The sequence below is a fragment of the Urocitellus parryii genome, chromosome 5, assembly GCF_045843805.1.
Source record: "Urocitellus parryii isolate mUroPar1 chromosome 5, mUroPar1.hap1, whole genome shotgun sequence".
In the NCBI taxonomy this organism is placed as follows: Eukaryota; Metazoa; Chordata; class Mammalia; order Rodentia; family Sciuridae; genus Urocitellus; species Urocitellus parryii.
In genome coordinates this window covers 141,073,098-141,087,672 of record NC_135535.1, presented here as the reverse complement: position 1 = coordinate 141,087,672, position 14,575 = coordinate 141,073,098, and the positions used below count along the sequence as shown (strand labels likewise).

Here is a 14,575-nt window from a genome sequence, read left to right as displayed (position 1 = left end):
CCTGATAAAACTGAATTATTTAGAGACAGTTTTTTTTTAAGCTTAAAAGACATTTGCAATCACAAAGAAAGAAATATTTTATAATGTTCTGTCTCTGACTCTGGATTCAAACATGGCAGGTGTTCATCCCAGCCCCACAGGGACCTGAATCAACAAGTTCCATTTTAATGACACTTTCTTCCTTCAAAAAATTTATCATAAAAAGTAATTAGGCAAGTGAGCATATATTTATATGTAGTATGTATTGAAATGTTGTAATATTATTTATAATGACAAAATGGGTAGTTTTAAATCTCTCATTCTATTATTTTAAATAACATAAATTAAGCCACAAACTTATAATGAAGTACTGTTAAATTGTATAACATAACTTTATAGTAGCATTACATAAAACTGCTTTAGTAAATCTCTATTAACAAAGGAGATATTTGTGTGTGTGTGTGTGTGTGTGTGTGTGTGTGTGTGTGTGTGAGTGATAGGTATATATTTGGAAAAGGAAAAGATGAATAAAATGAGCGTGTAACTGCGTTGAGTGGGAAAGTTTGGTTGGGTTGTGAGTGATGTTTCTTCTTTTGACTGTATTTTAATATTTATCAGTAAAGAGCATATATTATAATAAAAATTTACATGAACACTAATATTCACACAAACTCTTTTGTTGAAGGCTTTATTTATTAGTGCATTTTTTATTAAAATTAGTTTATTTCATTGCTTCTTTAACTTTTCTAGGGGAAAAAATTGTTTTATCACATCTCAGCATTAGTTTTATGGTTTTAAGCACCAGTAAAACTTGAAGTGTAGCACTACTTGAAGCCCTATATCTGAGATACAAAAGTAAGCAATGATGTTATTTCAATTGTCCTCTCCAGTCTTTTGAATAATAGAAAGCCTGTCACGTTTTTAGATTATTCTAATTTGAAAATTATCAAGTATAAAAATTGTATTGAATGAACATGTTTTGATAATGACGAGAAGTTTTGATTTCAGTTGGTTTTCACAAACTGTACCATCTACATTACAGCCACCAATGAACATCCACTCCATTGTGGTGCAAGTCCAATGCATCAACAAAAAAGTGGGCACCGTCATCTACCATGAAGTGAGAATTGTGGTGAGGGATAGGAATGACAACTCACCCACCTTCAAACATGAAAGCTACTATGCCACTGTGAATGAGGTCAGTTCCTGCCTGCTCTTTGTATCATTTTTTGTTGATAGGTCAAACTAACTATATACTGTAAGTTTTGTTTTTAATAAGCTATTTCTTCATAATAATAGGCCTGTTTAGAAATACTAAGAAAACATTTTTAGGAATGGTATTTAGAAGAAATGTATTATGGGTGACTTCTGATGTGATTCACATTGCTATAGGAAAAGTTCAACTGACCCCCAAATTTTTCATTTTTGATCATCTTAGAAAATTTGGTGACTGAATCTACTATATACTTACTGAAGCAAAATAGGATTTATTTATTCTCATTGTATGGCAGTGGTCTAATTATTTAGAGAGACAATTTTTTAAGCTTAAAAGAAAGAAATGTTTTGTAGTGTTCTGCCTCTGACTCTGGATTCAAGGTGGCTGAGGTGGCTAAACTGGAAGGAAATATCTGAGATTCTGTTAATTTGAAGGTACTAATATAAATCACTACTGAATTCTTCTACAAAAAACCTGACCAAATTAGCAAACACCTTAAAAGCAATCTTCTTGCTTTTATTAGAGAGGACTTTTATTATTGTTATGTGTTGTTTGGGTTGTCTGTTTGTTTTCCCCTTTGACTAAAATCCATGAGCCAAGATGTGTCTTAACTTTAAAACAAACAAACAAAAAACTGTTATTAATCTATTAAGTTTTGTTTAGTTCAATAAACCAGAAAATATTTTTAAAGTACTTCTAATGTCATTTATTATTTTTACTTTAGACACGTAGAAAAATAAATGGAATTAATATGATAATCCATATTTTAGCAGGTCACTTTTATCTCTGGTTTTTTTTTATTTAAAAAAATACATGCCTACTTTATAGGAGAAAAATCAGTATAATTCGGTCATTAAACATACTATAAAGCCTTTAATCTTTTCATTCCCTTTGAAATTAATTAAATATATTTTAGTTCAATATTTTTCAAATTATATTACTTAACAAACTAAAAACTCCTATTTTAAGTGGCTTGACCAGGACAAACTTCAGGTTAGTAAATACTGAATATATTAAAGACACTTTGAACAGATTTCTATGGTAATGACAGTTGCTAATTGATTACCCTGTAATTGGTTTTAGATACTTGTAAATGGTTCCTTTTAGCATTTGAATTGCAGCCTTTGAATTAGATTTGGCTTTGTCTGCTTGAGGGTTAACTTCATTTGAATATAAATTGACAGGTGAAGTATGTTAGGCAACTCATTGGAAAAGCTGTTCTTACATCACTTTGATTGCTTCTGGATCTTTGACTATAGTTCATTTTTTCTTACAGAAACTTATAATGCTTAATTTAAATTTTAAAGCATCATATGTTATTAGATTATTCTCACTCCCCTCTTCAACCTTTTCAGTACCTTGTTGAAAAATAACTTTCTCAAATACCATTCTAATCATGGCACTGTACTCTTCAGTAATTGTGTACTTTCTCAGGAAAAATACCACTTTTTTGGCATACCTTCAAGTTCTTGAATAATATCACCATTATCAATATGTTCTTAATTTCACATTCTCTCTGATAATGCTCTATGCATCTCAGAAAGACTTCCTCATATCCCAAGTTTCCATTTCTTGGGCTTTGCTCACACTGTTCATTGAGATCTTCCCTACCTTTCAATTCTCCCATTCATCTTTTATAATTTAACTTAGGACCTATTTTCCAGAAATTATCCCTCCCTGACTTTTCATAATTATCACTCTTCAATGCCTCCAAATTTCTACCATATCTGGATAAATGACAGAACGGTAAAATTCATGAACAAGTTAAGCATTATCTTAGTATTTTGAAAAGCCCAGTTTCCTTTCCAAAGCTGTTTCTATGTGGTTGAACCCATATGTTCCTTGCAATGCATTTCCCTATAGCCATCTGAAGCAATTTTATCCCATGCATACCACAATTACAACTTCTAAGATTTTGCCCATATTGTCTCATATCTATTTTTGAAAAAAAATCAAAACTGTATTTAAACCTGAAAACAATCACAAGAAAAAATAAAATTCAATTTCTCTCATATTTAGTTGAGTTGTTCTTGTAAGACTGGAAAACGCCACACCACAGGACACAGATTACCAAAGAGTTTTTCCACTTTATTACAAAAGGCTGTGTGTTTATATAGGTCTAAGGAGAGGTCGCAGGGCTGAGGTAGATAACAAGTCGCCCGTTTATTGGCAAGCTCTTCCATATGTCAGTTCCGGAGCCCAAGAAGTTAATTCTAATTGGGGCCAAGGCTTCCCACCAGCAGTTCTTCCATAGTGATAGTTGTTAGTTTAATTAACTTCAGTTTTTACAATCTGCCAATAATATTGTCTGTAAAATAAAATTAAATGAATTGGATTTACATTTTGCAAAATTGCAAGATTTTTTTTATATTTTCTCATTTAGTTCAAGCTATGTAGTTAATTCAGTTAAGACTAGAAAGTTCAAAATTAAAGGGAAGGGAAAAAAAAAAAAAACACTTCCCAGTTTGATAGATTGTTGGTGTCAAAATATTTCACACTTTATTAAAATACAAAAGAAGACAGGTATAAAGTCATTATCACAGATTTATCAAAGAAGCTTCCAAACTTAAATTCCTGATTAGTCATTTCACTTCAGTCTGTAGGAGAAAATTGTGGAGTACTAGCATCAATTGACTGTTAGTAAATTGGTCAGAAAATTGGGGATAATGCAAATCCTTTGTTCAGTCATCCCTTCGCTATTCATTAATAAGCATCTCAGTAGGCTAGCATAGCTACTTTTATGTACCTGATATTAAAAATAAATATCAGAGTTGGCATTTATGGTATTATATGGTATTATAGCATATCAAAATTACAATCAGTACTTTTATAAGCACATTAAATTCTACCCTCTTACACTGTTTGTAAACATATTATTTTATTAGTATGTCAAGAATTCACCAAAACATTATTAATTCCTTTATCTAAATGTCAAGTAAGGATTATAACAAGGTTCATAATTCCTTATTTATGAGAAAGATGTAAGACATTATAAGTATTTTTATCTCTCTGGGTAATTGAAGACTCTCAATTAATTTTGGACTATTGTATCATTAAGTAATTAGACTGACTGTTTTGAAGAACAAATTACACAGTAAAATTCTGATCATTCTTAAGCCATTTGTGGAAGATAAATCTTTCCTGACAGTGATGCCTTTAATAATGCATACAACCCACCCCCCAAAAAATTATTTTTACATAATAATAAATATAAACAAGTAAAAATTCAAGCACCAGTTCAGTAAATAATTTATAGTAAACATCAGATTTTATTAAATTAAGAAGTATACTGAAAATGAAGAGATAGAGATAGTCAATATTAGCTGCCTTTCAAGATGTTTAACTAAAAGGAGAAGGAGAAATTGAGTGGTAGCCAGGAGATGAAATGAGGCTCAAGTAAGAATTTAAAGGAAGAAGAGAATAGAGGATATTTTAATACAGGCCAAGTAACACATAAAAATGAACATTTCTTCCAGGTGCAATGGTGCAAGCCTGTAATCCCAGCACCTCAGGAGGCTGAGGCAGGAGGATTTCATGTCCAAAGCCAGCCTCAGCACAAGGAAGGTGCTAAGCAACTCAGTGAGAACCTATCTGAGTAAAATACAAAAAAGGACTAGGGAAGTGGCTCACTAGTTAAGTGTCCCTAAATTCAATTCCTGGTACCCTTCTCAACCAAAAATTAACATTCCTAAAAATCAAATGTTGACTTGTTTAACATTATTTCATATGAAATTATATATGTAAGGAAAGTACTTCAATGCAATAGAGACTATAAATGACAAAGATACAGCTAGCCTCATAATCAATGGGAATCAACTGAAATAATTTTCTAAGACTACAAACAAAACAAGATTATCCACTTTTACCACTCTTAAATTTAACATAGAATTGGAAATTTTAGCCAGAAAAATAATGCAAGAGAAAGGAATAAAGGGCCTCTGAATAAGAAAGGAAGAGATAATATTATTTCTGTTTTCAGATGACATGATTTTATACATAGAAAAACCTAATGATACTACCAAAAAACCCTGTTAGAACTGACCAACAAATCCAGTAGGTTTGAAAGGTAAAAAATGAAAATACAAAATCCTATAGCATTTTTATACAACATGATAAACTTGTTGAGGAAGAAATTAATATCATTTAAAATAGACACAAAAGTAATACAATATCTAGACATAAATTCAAGGAAATTAAAATTTTAACACCTCAATGAAAATAATTAAAGAGAACACAAAGAGAATGGAAGAACCTTATATTCTCATTGATTAGAGGTATTAATATTTTCAAAATGTCCATAATACTCAAGCAATACAAAGATTCAATACAATTATAAAATATGAATAATCTCCCTCACAGTATTCTTTATATTTTGTAAATAATATGAAACCATAAACAAATCTGAGTACCATGAGCAATCTTGACCAAAGAGAACAACGATGCAGATGTCATAATATAGGGCCTTAAAAATACTACAAACCAAAAAACATTGTATTGGCATTAAAACTGACATGTAGCATAAGGATAGAGAATAGAGAACCTGGAATAAATCCAAAATATACCTTGAAGAAAGTATGATCTCTTTAATAGATGGTGCTGGGGGAAACAGAAATCCATACATAGAAGAATTAAACTAGACCTCGTCTCTTATTATAAAAAAAAATTCAACTACAAATGGGCAAAGGCCTAAAGGTAACACACAATATCAAATTACAAGAAGAAAACATAAGGGAAACAATTCAAGATGTCAGTATAAGCAATGATTTTTTTTTATAATATCCCCAAATCACAGGCAATAAAAGCAAAAATTGATATATGAGACTATATCAAACTAAGAATCTTCTACACAGCAAAATAAAAAACACAGTTAAGAGACAACTAACATGATGTGGTAAAATATTTGAAAACTATCTGTCAAGGTATTATTTGTAGAATATACAAGAACTGCAAAACACTCAAAATCAAAAGAAAAAAGAACACATTAATTCAAAATTTGGGAAATAACAGGAACAGCCATTTCTCAAAATAATGTATAAGAAAAATATTCAACACCACTAATCATCAGGGAACAATTCAAACATTAATGAGAATATTTTTTTTCTACTTAGAATAGCTATAGTATAAAAGAAAATAATAATAATAATGACAACAACAACAAGGATGTGGAGAAATGAAAAATCCACACACTGCTAGTGGAAATGTGGATTAGTATAGTCACTTTGGATAAATTATAAACAAAACTACTTTATGATCTAGCTGTCTCACTACTGGGTATAGATCCAACAGAAATAAAATCAATATACCAAATATTTGCCTATGCTGCCATGTTTGTTGCAGCACTATTCACTATAGCCAGCAGACTATATGGAATAGACTAATGTGTCTATACATGGATGAATTGATAAAGAAAATATGGTATAATACACTCTCTCATTATTATTGACTCTTACAATAATGGAATTCTATAATTCATAGCAAATGGACAGAACTAGAAGACATTATGTTAAGTGAAACAAACCTGGCACAGAGAGACAAATACCATGTGTTCTCACTCATATGTAGAAGATTACAAAGCTGATTTTATAATAATTGCAAGTAGGATGCTGGTAGTTAAATTCTGGAAGGATAGTGGGGAGAAGAGAGAGATAAGTTGGAAAACAGGTACCAAAATCCAGCTACTGTGTTCTACAGTTCACAAGAATGTAGTGTCTGTTTTATGAGTAATTAGAAGAGAGGACTTTTAAAAGTTCCCGCCACAAGGAAGTGATAAGTGTTTAAGGAGATGAAAGGGCTAATTACCCTGATTTGACTTTCCACACTGTGTGCATGTATTAGATTATCACATTGTACCTCATGAACAGGTACAGTTATATGTCAATCAAAACCAAGGAAGTAAGTTTCTCTGGTTAGGGTCAGAGAGAGACAAGGTAAAAACTGAGGCAGAAGGAGAAATTAAAAAGAACTGAAGAATGAGAAAGACAGCCATGGTTGTGGGCTTTGAAGATGAATGGAGCTATAAGCTTGGGAGTGCAACCAACAAAACAGTCTGAGAAGAAACTTCACTGGGGCCCTATCCAAGGCTCAGTTCTCTTAGTCATTAATGGCTAATTAATTAATTATTTCAAGCCATAATTGCAGTGAGCTTGGAAACAGAACAGTACACTCCTTGATTTCAGTTTGTTGAGAGCTACCAATGATTTCTGACTGAAATGTATGACAGCAAATTAAGTCACTTAAATTGTATTATTTTCTAATGGCAGTAACAGAAATGAATGTAAATGTTCTCTCAGTAACAGATAAAACAGCAAAAAAATAACTGTAAGAAAATGAAAGATTGGAACAATGAAATTAGTAAAATTGATTTGTACCCAAGAACTAAAGAGTTCATTCTTTTTAAGTACATGGACTATTTACAACAATTCATTCAAAAAGACCTCTTGAGAAACGTATCCTGAAGGGTTGAAATTATACCAAAGATATTTTATAAACACCATATAGCTAAGTTTAAAATAAAAAAAGAAAACACATAAAACTTCCCATATATTTAGGAAAGGATATATAGAATACATTATTTACAAATGGTGTCACTGTATCTGTAGAAACCCACAGTATTTAGAGAAAAGGTATTACAATTTAAAGTGAGTTCACCAAGTATGCTGTAAACAAAGACAATATATTTTAAGGGATTTAAAAAAAATTAATAAACCAGCAACCAACAGAACATGAATTTTCAAAGTGAACCACTGATCATAGTTTTTATCAAAATGGTGTTTTAATTATATCTATTTATTTTAAATTTAGTTGAAAGAAAAATAATACTTTCATATTTTGGTCAATATGTGGAGTTCCCACAACATTGATACATTGTAGTAGTTGAGTAAATTAGCCCAATTACTTTGTAAACATACGTTTATAGTATCTACAATAAAATGATCAAGTACAGATCCTATGACTCACAAATTCTACTCTTCTGTACCTACTATAAATGTATAGAAAGATGCATTGAGGATATAACGTGGTAGCCACAAACTGGACACAATCTATTATGGTTTAGATATGAGGTATCCCCCAAATCTCACATATTATACAATACAAGAGGATTTGGAGGAGAAATTATTGGGTTATAGCCTTAACCTAATCAGTGAATTAATCCCTGATGGGAATAACTAGAGGGAGGTTGGGTGTAGCTGGAGGAAGTGGTTCATTGGGGGAGTAGCTATGGGGCCTATATTTTGCATCTAGAGAGTGGAGTCTCTCTGCTTCCTGAACCTCATGTGAGCTACTTGCTTCTGCCATGGTCTTCTGCCATGATATTCTACCTCACTTGAGCCCTGAGGAATAGAGCTGGACTTCTATAGATTAAGACCTCTGAAACTATGAGCCCTCCAATAAACTTTTCTTCCTCTATGATTGTTCTTATCAGATCTTTTAGTCACAGTGGTGAAAAAGCTGACTAAAACACAATCCAAATGTCCAATGATACTCAAGTCAGTTTACCATTTGTTAGTTGCATTTATCTTAAAAAAAAAAAAAAAAAAAAAACATTTTATTTTGTCTTCTCTGTGCTCAATTTCTCATGTGATAATGAGACTATTAAAATACTTACCTCATAGGTTTTATTGACTATATCTATTAAATAAAAAGTAAAATAATCCCATAGTTTTCTAGTGTAGAAGACTTGCATGTCTTGTAATTATTTCAATGGACATCTGAAGATGTTTTTCTTTACACCACATATCTACATCTGATATAATATATGTATTTGCTTCCTTCATAATGTCTATCTCTTTAGAATCAAATCTACAGTAAAGCTTGCAATGTTTTCATTGAGTAAAAGAGTATGTGACACATTGTAGAAGTTCTATAATATAATTACCAGAGAATTACGAATGGCACAATCTTGAAACAGAAAAGTATTACTTAACATTCTTATTTAGTCTGATGGTGTCTGAGAAAGAGTGAGAGAGAAAACAAGTTTGTTTTAAGTTAAATTCTGAATGAAGTTCATATGTGGTAAAATTTTTAAATAAATAAATGCCTTTTGGATCATTGTAATACACAGTTCAAAACAACTGTGGTGACAAACAAAAAGAAAGTTTTTCAATATTTGGTAAATATGAACTATATGAATTATGGCCCTTTTACATAACTCCTGGGGGGAAATTATATATTTATTTATGATAGAACTATTATACCACTTGAGAATTTTTACCCTACTTTTCATGTCCCAGAAAAACTAAGATAATATTGATTAAGCAACATTAATATGAATCCCCTTTGACCAAATGTCCCTTTTGTTTTCTTTATGAAATTTTTCTACACAAACAGCTTTATGAGACTCAATACAAATGGTCCTGCAAGCTTCACAGTGAGTTTAGTAAATCTGCGTTTCATCAAGTTCTATTTCTTTTAGTTCTTAACAACATGAAACGTTAAAGGATGCCTCATAAATCTAAATTTAAAATGCCATTTACAATTTAGAATGGTGATTGTTAGCAGATGAAGTAGCCTTGGGTTTCAGAATAATAAAATTGGGTTAGTAGATATTGACATTACAATTATGTTGCAAACTTTTTTTATGTATAATAATTTTAGTATTTATTTTCATACTCCTTAGGGATTAGAAATAATCATAAGGCCTGAACTTCATACCAGACCAATTTTTTCACTTTTTTTGTCCAAAATCTGTTTATTGTAAGATTGTTGTATAAATGTTCTTGTCAAATTTAGTGGCATCATCTGTCCTAATATTAGAAGAAATAAAGGAGACTATCATGATCATTTAATTTTAGTTATTATCACTACTTAAGGGCATTGTGTGGCAAGCAAAGTCAAATTGTATTTTTTTCTGAAATAGCTCATTTAAAACTTACACAAATTATAAATACACTTAAACTGTGTGTGTTTATTGTTTTCATATTACAGATGAGTAAGTGTAGGTATAGTGAAGACTTGATTAATTTACTTAAGATTTCATTGTTAATAAGGAACAAATCTAAGCCAGAAATCAAGGGAGACTCATTTTAAAACCAGGAGCCTTATCACCACATTGTATAAACATATTAGGCAAGAGAATGATAGAAATAAGATACATGGAGAAAATTCCATGAAATTTTAAAAATTTATGTTTCTGCCCCCATGTCTTAAAATAATGTTTTCTGAAAGAGTAAATAATTAAGGTCATTTATATGAGTACATATTAATGCTAAATTCAAAAACAAGTTGAAGTTGTTCACTTGGTCTAAATTTCACCTTGATTCACAGTTTACTAAACTAGCCAAGCACTGGGTAGAGTGTTTATAAGAAAAGAGAACAGTCTTTAAATCCTTGTGACCTAGGTTCTGATATTAGAATGATTGTTTCTTATCTATATAATCATGAAAAAATCATTAATTTATACTAGCCTTAATTTCCCCTAAAAAAATTAATAATCTTGTTTGTAGGATAATTGAAAATTAAAACATATAGAGAAGGCAAAGTAATATACCTTGGCTGGTATTAAATGGTAACAAAAATTTCATCTTCTATTGAGCAATTTCCACTTTCACCCAACTATGCTTCCCAGCATATTAATTCTCAAATTAAATGTACCTGAATATTTTTACTCATGAAGCATTTATTTCTGATGAAATTATTTATTCAATTTTATTTTTATTTCTTCTACCTTCTTTTTTATGATAACTGTATGGCACAAGATCATTAAACTATCACTGCTAGCAATTCAATTTTTAAAAGCATTTTTAAAATGATAAGCATATGATAAAATGAAAAAGTTAAATCCTACACACACACACACACACACACACACACACAACATATGGGCACCTAAAAACTTTAATAAATCAACAAATGTTCTGTTTTTCATTCTCTTTAGACTTTGTGAGATTAATAACCAGAAAACTCTCTTTGATGCTCAGGAGGGAATACTATAAAATGATTTTTATATATGACATAATGACTATGGAATACAGAGTAGATTATAGGATGCTCATAGCATCAAATCTGGATGGATAATAAAACAAGATTTTAAAAATATAAGAAGTTGTTATATATGTTTTAAATACATATAAAACCTTTAATAACTTCTGTATAAAATTTTCAAAAGTTCATAAAGATATCTATAATGTAATGAAATGATGCGCATCTCAAGATGGCATTCCATAGGGGGTATTTTATATTTGTAGGAATCATGTGCTGATGTAATTAGGAATTTTATTTTACTCTTCTTTAAGTGCTATTATGCTTATTTCTCCTGACATGTTCTAAACATGTCCTGCAAAAGTATCTTATTATACTGTGCTTAATTCAAAAAACTACTGGGCTCTAAAATCTTTTAGATTTATTTTTAAATTTTAAAATAATGGTTAAAATATTTTAATGATCTTATCAATCTGTAGGAACTAAAAGTTGAATTTCAGTCAAATTAAAACACAAAACTGCATAAGAATCTTTCTCTTTTGCTTTCTCTATTTAAGATACCTTAATTTTCCCCCCATTTTTATTGCTGCATTATAGATGTATGTATTGATGGTATTTTTTTTGTTACATATTTACAAGCACACAATATAACAACACACTTTGGCCAACATCACTCCCCAGCATTTACTCCTCTCTTCCTGCCTCCTACCCCTTAGTCCTTTTCCCTCTAGAGATCTCCCTTTGATTTTTAGGAGTTCCACCACCACCTTTGTTTTTCTTTTTCTTCCATAGCTTAACATATGAGACAAAACACAGAACCCAACTTTATGGCTGAATAAAGCTCCATTGTGTATATTTACCACAGTTTCTTTATCCATTCATCCACTGATGGCCATCTAGGATGGCCATTGTGAATTGTGTTCCTATAAATATGAGTATTCATGTATCCTATAGTACGATGACTTTAATTCTTAAGAGTACATACCAAGAATGCTATAGTTGAGTTATATGGTGGATGAAGGCTTAATCTTTTGAGGAGATTCCATACTGATTTTCATAGTAGTTGTAGTAATATACAGTCCTACCATCAGTGTACAAAAAGTGTTGCTTTTTCTTCACATCCTCTCCAGCATTTATTATTATTTGTTTTCTTTATGACTGCCATTTTGACTAGTATGAGATGAAATCTTGGTGTAGTTTTTATTTCATTTTCCTAATTGCTAATGATGTTGAATATTTTTTTCTGGTATTTGTTGGCCATTTGTATTTGTTCTTTTGAGAGTTGTCTGCTTATTTTCCCATTAATATTGGGTCATTTGATTTTTGGTTTAAAGTTTTTTTTAGCTCTGTATATATTCTAGATATTAACCCTCCATCCAAAGAGTAGCAAGCAACAATTTTCTCTTATTCTGTAGGTTCTCTCTTCACATTCCTACTTGTTTCCTTTGCTGTGCCATTTATGAACTCTTGGCATTATTTCCTGAGCTTTAGGTGTTCTGTTTAGAAAATTATTGCCTGCGCCTAAAAGGTGAAATATTGACCCTCTGTTTTCTTATAGGAGTTGCATAGTTTCTGGTCTTTGATTTTGAGTTAATTTTTGTGCAGGTTGAGAGATGAGGATCTAGTTTCATTTTTCTCCATATGGATAATCAGTTGTCCTAATACCAATATTTTAAAAGGCCATCTTTTCTACAATGTATGTTTTTGTTACATTTGCCAAGGTCAGATGACTGTATCTGTGTGGGTTTGTCTCTGTGTTTTCTATTCTATGCCACTTATTTATGTATGTGTTTTTATGCCAGTACCATGCATTATTTGTTACTATAGCTCTTTAGTATAGTTTGAAGTCAGGTATTGTGTTGCTTCTAGCATTGCTTTTTGGACTTAAAATTGTTTGCTACATTTTGGGTATATTAGTCCAAATACATTTTAGAGGACTATTTTTTCTAGTTCTGTGAAAAATGTCATTGGTATTTTGTTGGGGTTAGCATTGAATCTGTATATCGTTTTTGGTAGTATGTCCACTTTAAAAATATTAAATCTGCCTATTCATTAACATGGAAATTCTTTCCATCTTCTGAGGTCATCTTTAATTGCATTCTTCAGTATTCTTTTTTAAATATTTATTTTTTAGCTTTAGTTGGACACAGTATCTTTACTTTTTGTTTTTATGTGGTGCTGAGAATCGAACCCAGTGCCTCATGCATGCTAGGCAAGCGTGCTACCACTTGAGCCACATCCCCAGCCCCTCATTTTTCAGATTTCTATAGTTTTTACTATTGAGGGATTTCACTTTCTTGGTTAGGTTTATTCCTAGGGTTGGTTGGTTGGTTGGGTTTTTGAGGCTATTATGAATGGGATTGTTTTCCTGATTTATTTTTCAACAGGTTTATTGTTAAGATACTTTAATTTTGTTAATGAAGAGTTGGTTCACTGAACATTAGGTTCATAGAAATAAAATATTCATAAAATAAAAGCTTTTTGATCATTAAAAATATTATATACATTTTTATAAAGGATATGTTAAAGCCCTGAACTTTGTAATAATAAAAATTTTAATGACAATGGTTTCTTTACTATTATATTTTCAATAATATATTTGAATAATATCAGAAGTATTTATAGCTAAGTAATATTTTTAAAGAATGATAGCGTTATCCTCTATTCCCCATCAAGTTTCCCCATTGTTAACATATTTGTGTGGTTAGTTTTTAAATAAAGCAAAATTTATACATTCTGATTAACTTAAATCCATAGTTCATTCAGATTTCCTTAATTTTTAACTTACATACTTTTATTTTTCTAGGATCCCATCTGGAATGCCATATTACATTTAATCACCATGTTTGTTTGTTTGTTTCTTTCTTTCTTTCTTTCTTTCTTTTAATGTTCTAGATCATAATAGTCTTTATTTTGCTTGTTTTTAATGATTTTGACAGTTTTGAGGCATACTGGTCAGATAAGCTTTCCTTCTAATATACATGTAAATGTGTATATATATATTAAATATATAACATATACATATTTTGTACTTTTTATTGCCTAAGTGTATGAACATTTATAATAAATATTTAGTATAAATACATAATTACTTATTCTTTTACCAATGAGCTGTGAATTGAATAATTGAAACCCCTTGTAGTCTTAGCACTTTAGTATGTATTTACTAAAAATGAGAGCACTCTTCTACATATCCATTGTATGCAATCAGTAAATTACATTAATTAATACAATATTACTACCTACAGATGCCATTCAAATGTGCTGAATTTTCAGATAATATCATATGTAGGTCAAAGATTCAATTTGGGATCACAGGTTGCAGTTAGTTGTCATGACTTTCTAAATTCAATTTTAGTAGTTCTAGTATCAATCTTAGCTGTTCCTCAGTATTTTCTTGGCTTTCATGACCTTAATTTTTTTTAGGGAAAGGAAAGATTATGGACTATATCTAACTGTGGG

At 30.6% G+C, this 14,575-nt stretch overlaps 1 protein-coding gene across 1 annotated transcript in view; it reads left to right on the top strand.

Moving 5' to 3' along the window:
- The first annotated feature begins 964 nt into the window (after positions 1-964).
- Positions 965-14,575, top strand: part of LOC144255071 (protocadherin-15-like) — a 452,955-nt gene continuing 439,344 nt past the window's right edge. The window contains 1 exon segment of the mRNA XM_077799103.1: positions 965-1,177. Within this exon segment, the coding sequence (XP_077655229.1) occupies positions 965-1,177 (213 nt within the window).